Consider the following 20139-nt stretch of genomic DNA (forward strand, 5'->3'; position numbering starts at 1 on the left):
CTTGGTTATTGAAGAGTTGTGACTGAATGATCCAATCCAGTGATGTAATGGAGACATCTGTCTAACCTGAATCATGAAATTCCTTTATACTTCACAGTGTTGTGAAAACCATCGTGGAATTTATGTGTATATATTTTTGTGTGTGTCCCTTGTCAAGGATGAAAGCAGTCCAGATAAAACGAGCCAGCAGTCAGACGATGAGAGATGGGACACACCGCCTCCGAAACCTCCCCGCATACGCAGGTAAGATGTGAGAAACTTCAGAGAAAACTTAGAATAAAGTAATCCCGCGCTCGTCCTCCAAACTGATGAATGAACGCAGCAGTCGGTGGGAAGTGAACACAGTGTGTGTAGGAGGAACCCAACAAAAAAACAAGTGTGTGTGGAGTAAAGCATATTAAAGCGACCAAACAGAAGCAGCGGGCGGCGTTTTCACCAGAGCTTTCTGACACATTATTCCCCGCCCACGCCCGGCCTCCACTTTTTTACTGAAGTGAACTTCTGTTAACAGCAGTTGTGGCCTGAGGAGGAGCTTTATGTATTTATAGACACATTTTGCACATTTTAACAATCCCCCTGCAACGCGACGTGGTGCTGCGTGTACCACAACCCTCGGCTAGTTAAAGCATCTTTCATCTCCCCTCTGAGAACAAACCCACTCCAGGCATATGGTTGGTATCTGTCATACGCATAAACACTCTCTCTCTTTCTTTGGCACGTTATCCCAACTCCTCATTCCTTTCTTATCCTCTCTTCCTGCTTCTCTTCTTCTCCCTGCCCGCCTTTTTCCTCACCCTCCCCTTGATTTTTTTTTTGGTTCTATGAGCCCAGCAGGGGTGGTGCTCCACTTTCCCTCAGCCAGTTTATCCCCAGCCTGGCTCATTCCCCTCTGCTTATCCTCAGAATGCTGTTAATGCAACAACTTTAGAGAGATCCTCCCCGCTTGTTGCTTCGCTGTCTCAGGGGACTTCTTGTTGCCTGGAGACTGTTTCCCTTAATTACCTGTTGCTCTAAAAATGTCCACTTTTTGTACGCTTGTGTGATTCATTCGGTTCCTGCTTACCATGGTACTTCAGATCATTTCATTCTCTCAGTTCTAAACCTCTGTAAAGGTGGAAAATGATCCATCACATGCATGACCTTTGTGATGTGTCTCTGGAGTTATCCTGCTCCTGCTGGGATGAATTCATCTCCGGTTTGTTGGGAAAGCAAACATTTCTCAGAGGTCCTAATTTTGGGATGTAGCTTCAAGCGATGTGTTTACAGAGGTTTACCTGGAATACTTGAAAATGTGTGTCTTTCTCTATCCGTGTCATCCTTCTCTTTCCTAAAGGAATACTGTCAGCCCTGGTTTAAGCCTGGGAGTATTTCAGTGATGGTGGAAGAAGCTATTTTTACCAACATAGTCCACATTCTACCGGCCGCACTCCCCCTGGGTCGCTGTAGCAGTGCAAGTGTGTGTGGGAGACATTTTTTCTGTGTGTGTTAGAGTAAAACACTGCAGGAAGTCCATTGAGCCTGGCATCATGGTTACAGATACTGAGTCATAGCTTTTATATACATACACACATATTCACAGCCACTCCCTGAGGAGTCATATCCTTTGAAATTTCACAATGAAGTGTCAGAAGCACCTCACAAAAGCACCAACAGGTGGCATCAAAGGTTTTGTCAGCTTTGTAGTCTTTTTTATTTTAGACAGTATTCTGTATAGCAGCTACAGTATGTGATTACTTTAAAAATGATGAATCTGATGTGTTTTTTTACATTTGTGATGACAAATCTGTTAATATTCATATCATTAAATGAAAACCCTGTCATATTGTCACACATAAGGTCCATTTTCAGTTGATACCTGACCCTATTAATAATTTAGCACACACATACAAAAAGATAAGATAAGAGGTACTTTATTGATCCCAAACTTGGACATTTTTGCGTTGCAGCAGCATAAAACAAAACAAGGCATTGCACATAATTAGAAATCAAAAGAGTAGAAATAAACAATTCTAAAAATATATGAACCTCTCAAAATAGACATAGGAATAAACCAACTTGTATATATATTCTTTTTGACTTGCAAGGAGTGGAATATTATATTAAATGAAATATAAATGTAAATTGTACAGTGTGAAGTTATTACCAAGCATATCGAGGTCTCTTTTAAGCCATGGAACAATTTTGAGAAAAAATCCAAACTGAGCTTTTATTTTATTCATCCATAAAGGCATGGAAGTTTTACCATCCCAATTACAGAACAATTGGAAATAAATACCCTGAAAACAATACTTACAAAACAAAAATCCCACAAAAGCCTGAGGGAACTTTTAAAGAGAGGACAAGGGGAAGACATTTTTGTGTGTCTGTATGAATCTAATCTCAGCACAACCTGGAACCAGGAAATGTCTCTTTAAGTTGATCTCCTTCTGGCACGCTCTGAACCAACACTGTGATTAAAAATGCAGCGTCTTCCCTCTGGAGCGAGAGGAGGGCACAGTGCGCTGTTTGACTTTATGAGAGCGTGGGTGCTGAACACATTTCAAGTTCTTGTGAAGGCGTGCATCTGTTTGCATACATGTGTGTTTAGAGCAGGAGTTTGGAGTGTGTGTATGTGTGTGTGTGTGTGTGTGTGCCCAAGGTCTGCTCTCAAACAGAATGGATGCTTGTTGTTTTTCAGGGAGCCGAAGAACTTGTGCATGGTTAGTTATGTATGATGCTCTTTGAAGTATATTTTGAAATAGTTGCCAGTTCTTAGATATCCCCGATAAAGCAGTTACAGGCAAACATTTAATACATGTTTTTGAACACATTATAAGCGGATATAAGGACATTAGAACTTCTTTTTTTACTTATTCTTTCTCAGTTATTTTCTCACATTCCCCTTTGCATCCAATAATACTCGGATTGACATGAACAGTTTCTTTAACGAGGGGCCGCAACTTGTATAAGGTCTGAAATCCCCCAATTCCACATGAGAATATGAAAAACAAAATGAATATCAAATCAATCATAACACTGAGAACGTAAATAACACAGGTATAACAGAAATCAAATAAAAGATGGGTTATGTATAAGGTCACCCTAAGGACATTCTATGAGTACAAATGTAATACAAGCAGTGTCAGAAATAAGCAGGTAAAAGTGGCAAAGAAACCCCAAAATTCAAGATGTTTTTTTACAGTAAAGAAAATTATTGTAGAAATATGAAAATAAATTCCTTAAAAAATCAAAAAATGTGAGGTCCCAAATGTCTAACCTGAGTATTAAAACAGTTAGCTTTTACTATATTTCCATCCACTTCCTGTTCATACATCAGCCTTTACTTACAGTACGGGGGCCACAGGAGGAGCTATAGTCGTTTACAAATGCATAATAAAATGTATTGTTACCATTTATCATATGCTTACGTACTGCACAGAATATCTGAGAAAATAAAATACCTCAGTCCTTTTATACATGCCCACACAAAAACAGAAAGCACTTTACAGATATGAAATAGCAATATATAGAATTCTCTATTCCCCAAATCTTATTTATTTTATAGTTTTTTTCCATGTTTTAAAGGTTAAAGGAATTGGTTCAAGAATGTTACAATGGATTTCTACCAGGCAGATGAGGGAACACAGGGATTTTAGCCTCTGCAGACCATTTATATGCACTAAAACCTATAGAACACACTGTAGACGAATAAGGCGTCTCTAAAGTAAGTTTCAGGTGTGGATATTAACTCACAGAATATCAGCGCAGCATACGTTGAGGTTTGATAATTGGACTCTTGTTTGTCAGCTCATCACTGATACTCTGTCTTTATTCTCTTGACGTACACCCTCATCATATTTTCATACATTGTTGCATGGATGTCGTAGTGCTGCAGTTTTCACGTGTTTTATGTGCTTTCACTCTTTGCTTTATTTGTTTTTCTGTAACTTATTAGCTGCTGTAGTAGCTCAGCTTCCCTCAGGAATCACTTTAATTGAATCCGATTGTATCTTAGAGAACACAGGGCCAGTTCATATCCCCATGAAAACAACCAGCAGTGGGAATCATCTGTGTTATTGCCATATTCTATCTTTCATTGCTCATGCACTGAGGACACAGAGGAGGACATTCTCATGGGTGATTTATGCTTTCATTAAAGAGAGCTCCTTTAACCTGGAGGCCATGTGTCTTACATTCTGGTGGTTAGAAAAGATCCTCAGAGCGCTGATTCCAGCTCAATCTCAGTGTATTACGATGACCTCGGTCCTCCCTGAGAATTATAATGAAAGTTCTTAATATCGCTCAATAGGGTTAACAAGTCATATTGAAACATCCTGAATGTAATCCTTTTTGTAACCAGGACTAGAAAAAATATACTTTTTATCGTGTATAGTGTGTGTTGGAGGGGTCGAGTGGTGTGTTTGACAAAGATATGAATAATCAAAAGCATGGTGACAAGACATTCCTGTGGCAGCTGATAAAGATCCACACACCTGAGAGCAATCATTCACAAGATGGGTATCGAAACACAGTAGAAATGAAGGAATCTAAATAAGCACTCCATTGTTAACATTTTGAGTAATGGTATCATATATCTTTATATAATACTCAGGTGTGGTCTAGTCAGTTTTTTTGTAATAAGAAAAGATATACGCTTTGGATTGACATTACATTTTATTGAGTGGGTAGTTGTATCCAAAGCATACTTACAAGTGCATTCTACCATGAAGAAACTCAAGAGAAGAATCCTAATTATATGCCCAAACACATTAAGTGCTACTGCATTAGATTCACTTAAAGGAGGGGTGTCCAACATTTTTTCACTGAGGGCCACATACTTACAAACATACGAAGGGCCCCTCACTAGAGGTGAGGTATATTGCCTCGTAAGTTAAGTTATAAGTTAGCAAAATCAATCAAATGTTGGTAAATAATGCTTGATACTTGAAAAAACCAGCCTACGTCACAGCTCTGCACAGGGTTTACTTTATTGTGTTGGCAGCTCATCCCTTCAAACAGGAGCGTCAGATTGCTCATAATAAGAGGAAATATGGAGGGTTTTTTAAAGCTTGTTATGAAAATAAGCTTTTCAGCTTTTTTATCAACTAAGATTTGCTAGAAAAAATGTAAACGTTAATTGACTGAATTTATTTGAACATTGGGCTTATTAACACATGAATATTACTGTGTAATATATGTTTACATTCATATATAAGAAGTACAATATAGGACAAGCACAAGTTTCATGTGTGGGCCATATTCTATTATACTTTTTAAAATGGACAATGGGCCGCAGTTGGCCCCCTGGCCGTAGTTTGGACACCCCTAACTTAAAGTCAAACCTTTGTAAGTGCTACGTACAGAAGAGGTTTTGTTTTTTGTCCAACATACAGTGGAAACAGATGAGCTTTCAGTCTGCCAAGGAGTGTGTGCAGACTGATATGAATGGATCCGCTCATATCACCATTGAGGATCTAGGATACCAAACTGTCGAGATTTAGTTGAGGTGTACCTGGGTCTGGTCTGAGAGGAGGAGCGGTGCATTGTGGGAGAACTCACTGCATGCTTTCCATTTATAAACAACACTGCCTCTGTCTTAGACGTGTGTCAGCCACTGAGGTGATTTATGAGGACGCTTGTACAGGAGGGCTGCAACTCTAAAGTTGCTCAAGAAAAAGGAAGTCCGCTGTTCCAGCTTGCACCCTGTGTGTCTTACTTTCTGTCTGTACCACACACACAGTAAGTGGAGTGTGTGGAGTAATGAGATCTAAAGTTGGTTAGAGTAGAAGATTTGCCTCTCTCTGCTTTCCATCAGGATGTGTCCTGTGTGTGAAGTCACATACACACACACACACACACACACACACACACACACACACACACACACACACACACACACACACACACACACACACACACACACACACACACACACACACACACACACACAGCCTCATGTGCAGTCCCACGTTAGCGCTTGCTTCAGCTTTAGGTTTGGCACGCCACCACTTCCTCTCACAGTTTTCTTTCTGTGTCTATAGGGTTAGCATGCATATAAATGTATATCCTGTGCAGTGTAACATTATCTGAGTCTTATCCCTCGCTGTGTGACAACCTCAGTATCCTGCATCATGCTTTTACCTACAGTGTGTGTATAAGTAGTTGATAAGCATAATACACTGTCCTGTGAGTGAAATATGAGTCACATCTCTGTTCAGTGAATGCTGGCTAAAGAGACTACTTTTTCATTTAAGCACCATTATTTGTTATATTGACCAACAGTAACTTAAATAGATAGTGGTACAAGAATAAACCACAATAGAAGACCATAGACTGTATATATAGATGGACAGAGTGGCTCCATTCAGCTGTGTTCTATAGAATTGAAGCAACCGAGGCGACGCCATCTTTGAAAATTTGGAGCCAGTTCGAAGTACGCTTGCGCAGTAGAATCTGAAGCATGCGCAGTGAAGAGGAGGTCGCGATCAGACCCGCCCACTCATCGAGTGAAACACGCCCCTTATCGAGTGAAACACGCCCCCTTCTCCGTCCGTTCCCCACCACACACACATTCACATTCGTTCAGTCAGTCATTGTACGACATTCATTTGACTAGGCTATGCCTTTAATAAACTAGCAGAATGCCGAGGTACTCGGTAGCATAACGTTAGCGAAGTTAAACCGCCTTCATAGCGAAAACAGCTGTCATAACGTTAACATTAAATCTCATTAAATGTTACCAAGAACTGTTAATGTTAAAGTTTGAAATCCTTCACGTACACGGCTTCGTCTAAGAACTATCACACCATCGTTACATAAAATAAACTGACAATATACTGACAATGATTAGACTAGTTCTATCTTTAAATTAATAATGCATAGTACCGCTGAATGCTGAGGTAAATTAACCTGGTAACGTAACGTAACAGATTGCCAACTAGATCGCTATTCCTGGCACAATGTCAAATAAGATACATAAATAATAACAATAATAACCATCCTTCTACCTAATGTCACTAAGAATAATGTTATTTGTTAATTTCACCTCATGTATTTCACAGAGCACGTCAAACACCCTCATCGCAAAGCCAGCTGTGACAGCTGTCATTAAATATTCAGCCTAGAATATTTAAACGTTAACGTTAACTTTTTTCTCATTAGAAATCTCGATGTTTCGAGCGTCTTCAACATACAAATCTATCTGTTTTTCGTTGGTATATGACCATAATCCTTTCAAGGATGTCCGAAAATCTATAGATTACTGTCAAATTAAGTTAACTTTCTAACGTTAGCGGCTAAGCTATCGCTACCGTCATTTTAATGAGTTCGCTAGCTAATATTAAGTTAATATTCACTTACCGAAAAAACTGCACAGAGCTCCCCTGAGATGGCCTGTTAGTACAATCAACAGCACAACACGACATGACTGTCAATATATAAATGTAAAGTAATAACAGCAAATAAAACAAATATGAGTTGCCTGACAAAAGAACACCACTACAGCCGAGCCTACAGCTACTCTGAATGAAATGAAATGTTGAAGGAGGTTGCAAGCGGCTGCACTGTCAATCAAAGTGTAACCACGCCCCTTTTATATTTATTAAAATAACATTAAAGAAAATAATTTCTCGGGAAAAAGAAAAATGGTGTGATGTGAAGCACCTTGAAAGCTATTTTTTCGAATAAAAAGTTGTGGATGCAAAATTTGTTTTAGGTGAGAAAAGTGACATAGAAAGTTGGTTACTTGCCCATTGAAAATACATGGGAATGGGCGGAGCTACGCATTGTACTGCAGCCAGCCACCAGGGGGCTCTGGACTAGCGCTTGCTTCACTTTTAACGGACGAACCTCTGTCCATCTATATATACAGTCTATGTAGAAGACGTATACTATTCAATACTCTAATGTTCCCTTGGGAAATTTGTCTTCAACCCTCAGAAACATTAGATACTAAATACAATAATTCAGAGGACTGCACTCTGAAGCTATATAGGGGAAGCATACAGGTAGGAGCCATGGAACTTACACAGTTGATGCATTTGGTTTTAATAAGATTATTTTTGTACTACTTTATATTTTATTAATGGTTTGTATTATTGTAAGATATTATTGTGTGATGGAAATGGGTCGGTTTGTTTGGGCCAAATGGATATGGACCGCACTCATAGGAATTATAATCTCCTGTTCACCCGCACACTTTACTTTTACTTTGATTATGATGACATTGATTGTACCAAGGTCATCATCTCATTCTTCATAAAATTACATTATTTTTCACCGCATTTTTTATCTAAGCAATTCATATTTTGTGTCAGACAACTGCGACCAGGCCCTCAGCCTCTCAGCAGCTCTGTTTCCTGAAGTCGCTGTAATACAGCATGTTGTTTGTCTCAGAGTGACTTTAACTCTGCCCCCCTGTGGTGACTATCTATCCTCACAACATGATCAGACTCTCCCTTCTGGTGGTATTAATGTATGTAGTTATTCAGTAGAAACTCCTTCATCCTTATTCATGGAAAGAGAATAATTGATGTTAGACTGTCTGGAGGTTGTCTGACCAGTTTGATGAAATTCTCGCTTCATTCTCATTTCCTAGTTTTCTGAACCACCGTCTTGAAACCTGTTATTCTTTCTCTCTTATCTAGACGTCTGGGTCACCCTCTCTTCTTGGAGAATGTTGAAATACAAATGAATGGATTCTCTGAGGATGTACCAGGTTTTAATTATTGTTTCTTTTTCTGTTTCTCTGTCTAGTGCCCAGACAGAAGGGGATGTGAAGGAGGAGATACTCCAGCCGCCAGAGCCTCACCCAGTCCCCCCTATCCTGACCCCGTCTCCCCCTTCAGCTTTCCCCACCGTCACGAACGTACGGCAGGACAACGACCGCTACCACCCCAAACCTGTCATACACGTCCTGGCTACACAGGTTAGCCCAGCTTTACAGAAACGTACACATTTGCTGGTTTTTATTTTATTGTACAAATATCAACCCAGTGCTGGGCAAGTTACTTCCAAAATGTAATACAGTACATATTACTTATTACTGTCTTTTTAAAGTAATAAGTTACATTACATTATTACTGTCTCTGAACTGTAATGCGTTACACTACTTTTGGGTTGCTTTGAGTTACTTTCACCAAAATAACTGCAAAAGTATGGCTTTAAATGCTGAAATGTAGTTTATTGCAGCTCATTAATTAAAGCTATCTATCTATCTGGCAGTACATGCTGAACATTAGGGAAGAGCTAGAACTTAAACTCATGCTCCGTTTCAGTGTGCTGAATAATATACCGGTAACATGACGTCTCTGTGTGTTATTAATCACATGTTAGTGGAGCCTCTGCACGGCCCTGTGACCTGCTGTATATGAACGAGTCTCTATTCAACGTTAGCTCACCTTGTCATTGGTGTGTTTACGGGGATTTGGCTGACAAGCTTTCTAAAAGCCGGCGATTCCACTGAGGACAGAGGCTGCAGATCTTCAACACTCTGCCACGAGTCTCTGAACTTCTCTGGGTTCAAGCAGCAGACCCAGAGAAAGTGACCTTCTGTTGCTTCGGCCTGCGCGCACTCCTGTCTTTCTCTTTGCTTTTCTCCGAGTCTGTTCCTGCAGCCCTCTTAACCAACAGTAAACAGGCTTACTGAGTTACTATTCTACCCGCACATCTATTTCTCTGGTGTCGGAACATCTTGTGATGTTTGTGAATTCTTAGAAACAAACACCACATCATTTAAAATGTGTTGTAATTGCATTACTGAGAATTGTAACGGGTATTATATTACCCACATTTCAGAAGTAATGCATTATATTACTGCGTTACAGCAAAAAGTAATACATTACTATAACTATGTTACTTTTGTATAACCCAACACTGCCTTAACCCTGACTCCCTTTCAGACCTGCTCCGACACATATACGACTTCTGTTGTTTTCTAGGTGATGCTACATTTGGAAAAGTTGCTTAAATGTTTCCTTTCCTTTCAGAATAAAGACGCAGACCAGCAGCAGAACAAATCTGAACCCGGTGAGAACAAGCAGAGCAGTCCCTCAGAGCAGAAAGACCAACATCTACACAGTGGGAAACAGCCGACAAATCTCGATCTCAACGACAACTATAACAACAAATCCACATCCACGAAATTGGAGTCGGGCCAGACTCAGACCCCCTCATCGCCGCTTTCCCCGGCCGTTGTGGAATGTTCCGGCGTTCCTCGGATCGAGAGGAAGCTGAGCATTGAGATTAAGAAGGTGCCGTTGCAGGAAGGACCTCGTAGTTTTGACACTTCCTCTTCCATGGGTGTAGCAGGCGGAGCAGGCAGCGGGTCGGCCAATAACGCAGGAGTGCTGCAGAGAAGCCACGCCTTCAAAGCCCGCTCTGGCCAATCCCTGCTCACTTCTAGCTCTTCGCTGTCGGAGGACTCGGGCACGGAGGGAGGAGCCGGTGGGTGTGGGGAGGGTCATGCAGAAGTCCTCGCCAGACCAAACCACCTCCCCGTGAGGAGCGAGAAGGGGGAGGCGCTCGGAGGGGAGAAACTGGAGGGGAAGGCTGGCCACGCGGCGTGGAGTCAGGCCTGCAACAGCCCCGACAAACACTTCCCCAAAACCTCCTCGTCGTCCTCCTCCTCAGACCGCGCAGCTCCCTCCTCCTCCTCCTCCTCCTCCCACCTCTCCTCCTCCTCTTCCTCCTCCTCCTCCACTCCCGTTAGGACTGCCCTGAGCTTCACCAACCCCCTGCACTCTGATAACTCGGAAGAGGAGGGGGACGGCGAGATGTCCGGAGGAAACGAGGGATACCGTACTAATGTATCCCTGGCAACAGCCGTGGTAACCGCATCCCCTCACCATGGAGACCAGCTGCCGGTCCGGAAGGTGTCGTCCATGTCCATCGCAGGGCAGGGTTCTCCGTCAGCCACAGCAAGTATGCCAGCTGCTCTGATTGGATGATTCTCTTCACTAACTGGCTGCTTCTTCTCACAGCATCCACTAACAACTATAAAGAAAGGCAGATAAAAAGGATCTGAATGAACTAAATAATGATAAATAAATCCTATTAGTCCACTGGTACACAGGTCCTTTTGAGAATTGGGTTTCATCCTCCTTAGCTCTAAAGTCTACCCATGCATACACACACAACCCCAAAAAATGTCTGCAGCATGGACCTCCCTACATTCTGACTCCTCTGTTCCTCAACATAGGGAAAAAGAAACTTTACATGTATCTGTGAACATGTGAAAGATCCTGTAAGCAAGGTCAGCTGGATATATCTGCAATTATAGATGTATTCCTGCTGCTAAAAGGAGTCAACAGAGCTCATACAAGCCAAACACTCCCTCTCTCCCTGTCAACACTTAATACGGAGTCTCTAAATTCTTCATCCTAGCCAGAGACATTTTTATAGACCTAAAATGCTGTGGAGGAAATGCATAGAACAAAGCTTGGTTTACATAAATCCCTGTGTACGTGTGGAGGAAGCTTCAGACATCAGTTTGTTGGTAAATCACTTCTGAGGAGTCTAGTTAAAGGGGAACACCTCCTTAAATAAAAAACAATATCTTATATAATATATTTGACCCTTAGATCTCACACTTAAAGCCAGACACCAGAAATGTTCACCCATATAGTCAGAACACTCACCTGGGGGCTCTCAGTTTCTAAATCGTTCCCCATTAATTGTCTATTAAGCAGTTTTAGCTTTATTCTACCCAACACATTTCAGTATTTGGATTTGGGATAGAGTTTACTAATATTTCTGAACTTACTTAGACAAACCTGGATACATTTTCAAAGTGTGTACTTTCAATTTAAATTCAAAACCCTGAGAGTCAGTCTTTATTCTCCTCACACGCTCAGATGAACCAGACGGTACATGTTCTGGGTCAGTGAGGACGACTGAGGTCTCAGACGACAGAGCACATGCTAATGATAACCTGTATCTGTACACACACTGCTGGGCTGAGACTGCGGCTGGGAGACAGGAAGGAGAAACCAGAGATGGTTCCACTGAGCTCATCCCAGGCATGGCTGTGTAACTAATTGGTCGGTTTGCGAGGAATGCTGCAAATGTTAACAGCTCAACATCTGTCACAATAACTCTCCTCTTCCTGTGTGTGTGTGTGTGTGTGTGTGTGTGTGTGTGTGTGTGTGTGTGTGTGTGTGTGTGTGTGTGTGTGTGTGTGTGTGTGTGTGTGTGTGTGTGTGTGTGTGTGTGTGTGTGTGTGTGTGTGTGTGTGTGTGTGTGTGTGTGTGTGTGTGTGTGTGTGTCCAAGTGAGTGGGATTGCATACGGAAAAAGGAACCAGAGGAATCCTGTTTTTGTGTCAGTGTGTGTGCATGCTGGATGGTGAAGGATCAACACTGCATGGTTGGGATAAACACACAGCGGCCCACTGAGCTGTGAGTGCCTCTGTGCGGCCTCACGGTCCCCATCGCAGGTCTGAGCTGTGGTCTGATCTTCTTGGGGTTAAAGACCCGCTCCTCCTTCTTCTTCTTCATGGATTTCAAAATCATCAGGTTTTGAAATCTGATTCTCACTGCGATCGGAGCTGACACGGAATGTTTTGAAATGGCTTGTAAACGGTTTTGATCTTGAATGGGTTCAAAGCTTAAAAAAACTGCATACTTACATATTTGGATTTACTGCAGGGGTGCATGATGTCAATCTATCAATAACTCTGTTAAATATAATAAAAAAGTAGATTAGCCATAGGTTTTTGAAGGTTATTAACCCCCACCCAACTGGAAATACTTCAGATATGTGTTCCACGGGGGATAAAAGTTTTATATTCCGACTTGTGCCAGATTTTTATAGATCCTTTTAGTCGTTAACACTCTTATCAGACCATAAGATGGATGGATGGGTGGATAAAGGTACTTTATATATCCCATTTGGGATTTTTTTGCATTGCAGCATCATAAGACAAGGCATTGTACATTACAATAGAAATAAAATAGCATTAAAAAATATAACTAATTCATTATGTTATTATTTATGAATTAATTGTATAACTTTTTGGATGTGTAATCAGGTAGATCATTTGTTTATACACCATTTGTAAGTTAATAGTTTATCTAAGGTAGCTAAAAAGAAAATAGGCTGATTTATTTTTTTAATGGTTTGATTCATTTATACTAAAGAACCACAACACACACTTTAATCTACTCTTCCCAAACAAAGTGCTGCAGTCTAAAATAAAATAAAGTTCTAATGTGGTGCTAGCCATTGAAACGTCTCATACATCATGCCCTCCTGAGGTGCTTCCAGTATTTAAGATTGATGCAGAGACGCTCTCCCCGGTCCTGAGTGGACAGCTGTTCTGGTCTGCTTGGCTTTCTGGCACGGTGTGTGTTTGGGCTGCGGTGCTTTTGGAACCGGTTCTGAGGCACTGATGGCTGCTGATCGGTCGGTTGCAAGAATCTAATGGCTGCTTGTTAGAGAGTTGTGCCGAGTGCTTGCTGCTACTGTTGTTGGAGAAGGGAAACAAAGCTGGGGGCTGCTTGTTCCGCTGGTTCGATCGTCAATAACCAAACTGTATACATATTACACGTGGTATAACAGCTGTTCAACATGTCTGATGAGGAAGAAGAAATACAGTCAGTTCAAAACAGGGAAAACAATGCGTGCAAAGTTTGAATTAAATATATAAAACATAGTCAATATAGACAATAAATACATAATAAAACCTGCAAATCAAAAACTGTTTTAATTAGTACTACATTATTAGCTAGAGAAATGAACATGCTAGTTCCACTATCATCATATTGATTAAACCTGTTCAATTCAGTGTCTCAGGATTTAAACACACAACCAGAGCAGCTGAGTCCCTTCTCACTCACCCACCATATGTGATTAGCAGCCATGAGAAATGTGTGTGTCTCTAGTGCTGGACTGTAATTGCATGGTTAACAGCACCTCTGTTAGCTCAGGAACAACAGTATGATTTGGCTCTGACTCTGATCACTTATAGTGACATTAACCTGCTGTACACACTCGCAACGTTTCCAGAAATACGTTTCTTTCTAAAGTAACTATTGGCTAACGCAGACATCCATCTGCACTGGCTTTAGATAGTCATTTCCTGTCTGCTTAAATCACCTTTACAGCATGAATGACTGTAGATCAGTCATTTACTTTGAGTCAATAAAATGTTGTTTCAACCAAGAAAGATGGCTTTAAAAAAATGTATAATGACACTATGCTCTAAGGCAAAACGTGAAGGGGTCAGACTTCATTGAAACCAGGTCTCAGGTACAGACACACACTCATGGCAAATAATAAGGTCATTAATACAATATGACTTCCTGCATATTGCGCTTTAATTAAAAATAGCCATATTTGTAGCTGAACTGTGGATCAAAGTAGAATCACTTGAAAGCGATTATTGGCAGGCAGCAGGAGCTTATCCTATGGCTTAACGGCCTATTAGTCATTTTTCCAAAGCAACATAAATAGAACAGTATTGACTTCAGACGTAGATATGGGCAAACAATGCTAAATTCAAAGAATATAAACCAGAAGGAAATATGATTATGTCAATCATTTTAGATTGAATCTGTTACAGTAACTTAACATCACTTTTTAATTGAACAGTAAAAGTCCAAGAAAAAAAACATGCATGTCCACTATAAGAAAATATCATATTTATTGTGCTAGTTATTTCTTATTTTATTTAAAGTACATACCAATATTAAAATCAGTGCTCTGCATTGGCTGCTCCACTTAACGACGTCTTTTGTAGTTTGTTTTGCATATTTAACAATGAATCCCATTGGATGTATCCAATATCAAGGCATTTTAAATAATACTACAATAAAGTAAAGACTGGCAGATATCTGTCTTTCTTCATCAGGATCCCCATTAGCTGTAGCATAAGCATTGGCTGTTCATATTGGGGCTCACACATACAGCCAAACATAAGCAATCTACATATCACAACATCAACAATCAAATATAAACAAAAGTAAAATAATCATCCTTTTAAGCGTCAATAAAAAAGACACAAGATATCTAAATGATCTCGAGTTATTTTGTCTATAAATAAAGTTTAAACTTTCCCAGAAAGATGACTCATCATATTATCTAACTGCTTTTTGAAGATTTGAGAACCGCTCGTCCTCATCCTCGGGGCCTGATCATTAACATCTGACCTCTGACCTTTTTAACCCAGACTGCTGGGACAGCGACGACTCCCCTCCCCCCCTCCCTGCGAGAACCCCTGAGTCCTTCCTGCTGGCCACAGGTGCGTTTGCATTGGTCGAGATCCACAGGTGTGTTTCCAGGGCAGGGTGGGGGGGGGCGGGTCCCCCTCCTGGATCTGGTGGTTTAATGGCTGGGTCAAAGAAGGTGGATGGACCAATGATCCTGAGACAATTTGTTCGACGTTGTGGTGTGAGTGAAACATCAGCAGAGGATGTTTGATACCGGAGGGGAAGCAGGAATATGATTTATTATTCCAGTTTATCGGCTTTCTATCTGATTGAGGAGGCGAATGGACACTCATGTTTGGTCTTTTTTAATTCCTTCATGATGCCTGTTTTATTTTTCCCTGTGTAGTACTGGTAATATTCTACCACATGAGAGGAAATGGACTGGTTCCATGTCTTTGGTGAGGGGCTGTGTCAGTGCTATGCCACTAGGGGGCAGTATTGGTAGTATTTCAGACCTGCAGTGACATGGGCAGAGAATACCAGTCACAATACATACTACAGGAAACCAATACATATGCTTGAGTGCTGTTAAACACTTATCTCTCACAATGCAATGCTCCCAGTAGGAGAACAGACTGTGGATCTATAAAATATGTATTTATTTTAAGATAAGATTATTGATCCCAATTTGGGACATTTTTGCGTTGCAGCAGCACAAAAGACAAAGGCATTGGACATGAGAGAAAATAAAAGACTAGAAATAAAGAATCTAAAATGTAAACATCTCAATAGAACTAAAATAGCATTAAAAAAGTAGAAAATGTACATATTTAAATAAAAATGTACAGTAAACAAAATATTGAGCAGGATATTAAACATGAAGTGTGTAGGAATGGAATATTACATTGAATGTAAATGTAAAATGTACAGTCAGAGTTTTACCTGTTTTGTCGATGCTAGTGACTTTTTGTATCATTTCCTGTTACAATGATAGACCATTTATATGGATCAGAAAGCATTGGACAGAATCATTCCTATACAGATGTTGTTTAAAGAACAAAGTGACCAGTAATTTGGGTACTTTTTTAATCAATTAACTGCAGTTGGATGTAAATAAATGTGTTGTCAGTATTAGAATCCGTATCATGTACAGTTTGTGATCAAAGAAAAGGATCTGATCTAACTTCAGAGGAGCATAGAGCCTTGGTGCACCTTTTTCTTTTTACCTAAGGTGGAGTTTTTTCTCCCGTCTGTGTGTCTGAATCAATAACGAAAGTGTCGAGGAGAGTTTGAAGATTATGAATGTGTAGGAATGTGTCAAAGTTTGTCATTTGTCATCCGTTGTTTCCTCGTTAACCTCCCTCCTTCTCCTCCCCCCCTCCGTCAGACCCCCAGGAGGTGAAGTCGTCAGCCTCAGCAGGGTGGAGCGGTTCAAACAAAGGTACCAACACACACACGTCTGTCTCATTCAGAGCCGCAGATATAGAGAGCTGCACGATAAGACTGACAGCTGAGAGCGCAGACAGAGAGAGATACAGGAGGACAGAGGTGGGGGAGATAAACAGGGCTATCGAGAGGTGAAATGCAAATTGTGTGCGGATGAGGTTGTGTGATGATGGTTACTGCCAGTTTAATGCTACAGTAGTTTCAGCGAGGGACAGAGACGGAGTGATGGGAGGAAATAACTGATGGACTGAACGGACTCTTGTCACAGTGATGTTTTACTCGAGTAGCGACTTCAGGAAACAACAGAGAGGCTGAGGTCGGGCCTGGTTGTCTGACGCTATCAAAAAATGAATTGCTGAGATTAAAAAAAGGTGAAAAAAGGGGTCATTTAATAAAAACGTAGAGATGATCAACTTAAACCGCAAAATCGTATTAAAAATCAAAGCAATTGTAAAGTTTTCGTTCAACAAAAAAGTACAGCGACCCTTCTCCCCCTGTCCCACACACCTCACCCATGTAATTATCATTACCAGTGCCAGTCATATCCATGTGACCCATACACACCAATCCACTGCCATCGCACAATATTTTATATTATAATACAAGTTATTACCCATACAGAAGAAATATAAACTAGTCAGTGGCGGGCCGTGCATTTCACACCTAGGCCTTCAGTGATATCCTACACAGTCCTACCTGAATTAACTTGAATTTGAACGTCATGGCTCTAGAAACTATACATTTAGACACAGTGCCGCTGCTAGCCATTTTGGTGCCCTAAGCATAATTCCTTCATGATGCCCTCCCCCCCCCCCCCCCCCCCCCCCCCCCAATAAAAAAACATTATGAGTTGTGATGAGTGAGTGGGGAGGGGAGGGGGGAGGGGAGAGTAGTATGCCTAAAAAGTGCCTCATATTTCTATAGTCTACTGAAATAATTTCGGCCTTATAATTATTATGACGATTTTTCATTAGGCTATTTTTGGTGGTGCCCCCTCGACACTTGGTGCCCTACGCACAGCGCGTAATGCGCGTTATGGGAGCGGCGGCACTGTTTAGACAGAAACGCAGTATAACCGGGCGTTGCATCACATTAACATAGTCAAGTACAACAGAGTTATATTAATATTTCTGAAGCATTTATAATCAATACATCAGCATTTACAGTTAACTTAATTAATCAGATTATCTGTCAAACCGCTCCTTGACACCTGTGTCTGTCACATAACGCAGGACAAGTGCCAGCTGTGCTACATTACCCACATCTGACGTCTCGTCCACCATAACAGCGACAAAGGGTGCTTTTTGAATCTTCATTTTGATCTCTTCTCCCATCACTTCAGCAATAGCATAAATCAGGTCGTTTTGTATTTTGCCTGACGTCCCAGTAAACATGTTGTTTGTGTACAGGTGGTAATGCAAATCTGTGTTGTTCTCAGCAAGAAAAGAAAGAAGCTCCACGTAGTTTCCTCTGTTTCTGGACTCGGCGCTTTCATCGTGTCCCATAAATGAAAGTTCCTGTTTACCGATCAGTTGCAAATACCAGGCATTCCCGGCAGTACAATTTGCAGTGCCTCTCGGAGGCTGTGAGCCAGGGGTACCGCTCGTAGTTTCCCTGCTGTGCTAGGCTCGCTAGCGTTGGAGTTGGTCGTTCCCTTTTCAAGATGTGTAGCTTTACTAGAAAAGTTCGTTTTGAAAATGGCGTTGTAATTATATCTTCGACCAAATTGATCTCTTCTCCTCCTTCAGCCATTGTGGGTTGAAAAAAATAGCTTGTAGAAATCTACACAAATCGCTCAAGTTCTAGTTCTGTTTGCTAGCTTTACCCATAGACTGTATGGCTCTGCCTACTGCCTAGCTCTGCCTCTCAATAGTGCGTATCCAATCAGAAGATGTGCACGTGCTAACGTTAGCGTACGCCTGCTAGCTGGCCCGTTGTCGCCACCTAGAAATCTGATTGGTTAACGCCACAGTTTTGTTTGCGTTCACTTTAAGCTACAGGCGCCCGCACTGTTGATTCTGAAGGCCTAAGGGCAGATTTCTTTGACCCTAGCAACACATTATGGCTGAAATATGATTGGATAAAAGCTCTAACATAAAGGCCAGCCCTCCAAATCTCGTTCTGAGGCTGGAAGCAGCGCAGCCAAGACGAACGCTATAAAATGAAGAGAATAGACTATGGGGAATAATTTAATACGTATTTGTGGAAAAAATATATCAAAATTTAATTTACATTCTGATGATGTTTAGGCCAGCAGAGAAGGCCTTGCTGGCCCTGACGGCCCACCACTGAAACTAGTACAAACCTCATCTGTAATAAAAGTACATGTAAGCTTCATGGCTCCTACAAATAGCAAGGAATATAACGGAACATTTCTAAAGAACATCGGCTTTTCATTCTAATACCTTTAAATGTCAAGCTGAAGTTTCGTGGCAGAGCCGATGTTTGATCAGGGTGTTAAACTCACTCTAATGTAATGTTCCTCTACATGTGGTGTGTGTGATTTGGAGTTTAAGGTGTGGTGCTGCTACATGTGTTAAATCATCCAAATACGTATCATGGTAATACATACAGATATATCAGATCTAATTATTATAAGATAAGAGGTACTTTATTGATCCCAAACTGGGATTTGTTTACGTTGCAGCAGCATAAAAAAAACAAGGCATTGCACATAATAGGAAATCAAGAGTAGAAATAAACAATTCTAAAATAGAAACATCTCAAAATAGAACTAAAACAGCATTAGAGAGTAAAATAAATAATAACAATAATAATAATAAAACATATACTGTATATTTATACATACATATAAATATATATATATATATATATATATATATATATAAACTATGTGAAGATCTTATTTGATCTAGTAGTCAGTGATCCCAGTACACACTATTGTAATTTCATTGGTCACAATGGAATAGAAATAATAAAATGTTGGTATCAAATTCAGTAAAACCGTTGCAATGTGAATATGTCTTAAACCACTGATCACTGTATTATTATTATTTCCGTACCAATTATTTACCACGTTACATTTTTCCTGTATGCTTCCATGGCGAACGTAGAATATTAAACATTTTTACGAGTTTTAGAATATGGGTCAGCAGAACTGTATCAAAACATCCTCTCACAAACACATTAGTATTCATAACACATCTGTAGAAAGATGACGTGCATGGAAGAGTGTATAGAGTTCAAATATGGTTAAAGCAGCAGCTGTTTACCAAAAATCATCAGGATTGGATTGACCAATGAGGCATATTTTTTGAGCCAAAAAAAAGCTGACTAATTAATACTAATTATTGTACAGATGATCTTATTTTATGCCTGAAATATTCCTTTTAAAATCCTCTGATGTCCACACAGCACTTCCACCCCATTAATCTGTGTGTTTGTGTGTTTGTGTGCGTGTGCGTGCAGACGTGTCGGAGTGTGTTAAGAAGACGTCTCCAGCTGACCCCACATCTGCTGGCACCACGGCAACAGACAGCAAGGCAGAGCTGGGTGGGTAAGTCTCCCTCTCTCTCTCACTCTCTCTGTGAATCTGCCTCTGGATGCAG

At 40.7% G+C, this 20139-nt stretch overlaps 1 protein-coding gene across 5 annotated transcripts in view; it reads left to right on the plus strand.

Annotated features, from left to right (window-relative positions):
* The window catches only part of ptpn12 (protein tyrosine phosphatase non-receptor type 12), a 54312-nt gene that overhangs the window by 30967 nt on the left and 3206 nt on the right, over positions 1 to 20139 (plus strand). The window contains exons 12-17 of one of the 5 annotated variants that reach the window (XM_063905700.1): positions 158 to 243; positions 8734 to 8905; positions 9966 to 10899; positions 15145 to 15216; positions 16512 to 16565; positions 20000 to 20087. In XM_063905700.1, the coding sequence (XP_063761770.1) occupies positions 158 to 243; positions 8734 to 8905; positions 9966 to 10899; positions 15145 to 15216; positions 16512 to 16565; positions 20000 to 20087 (1406 nt within the window). Of the gene's footprint in view, positions 1 to 157; positions 244 to 8733; positions 8906 to 9965; positions 10900 to 12247; positions 15217 to 16511; positions 16566 to 19999; positions 20088 to 20139 lie in introns of those variants that run through there. The other 4 variants (XM_063905699.1, XR_010167817.1, XM_063905703.1 and 1 more) reach the window with 4 other exon arrangements.

Source organism: Eleginops maclovinus, chromosome 17, assembly GCF_036324505.1.
Source record: "Eleginops maclovinus isolate JMC-PN-2008 ecotype Puerto Natales chromosome 17, JC_Emac_rtc_rv5, whole genome shotgun sequence".
In the NCBI taxonomy this organism is placed as follows: Eukaryota; Metazoa; Chordata; class Actinopteri; order Perciformes; family Eleginopidae; genus Eleginops; species Eleginops maclovinus.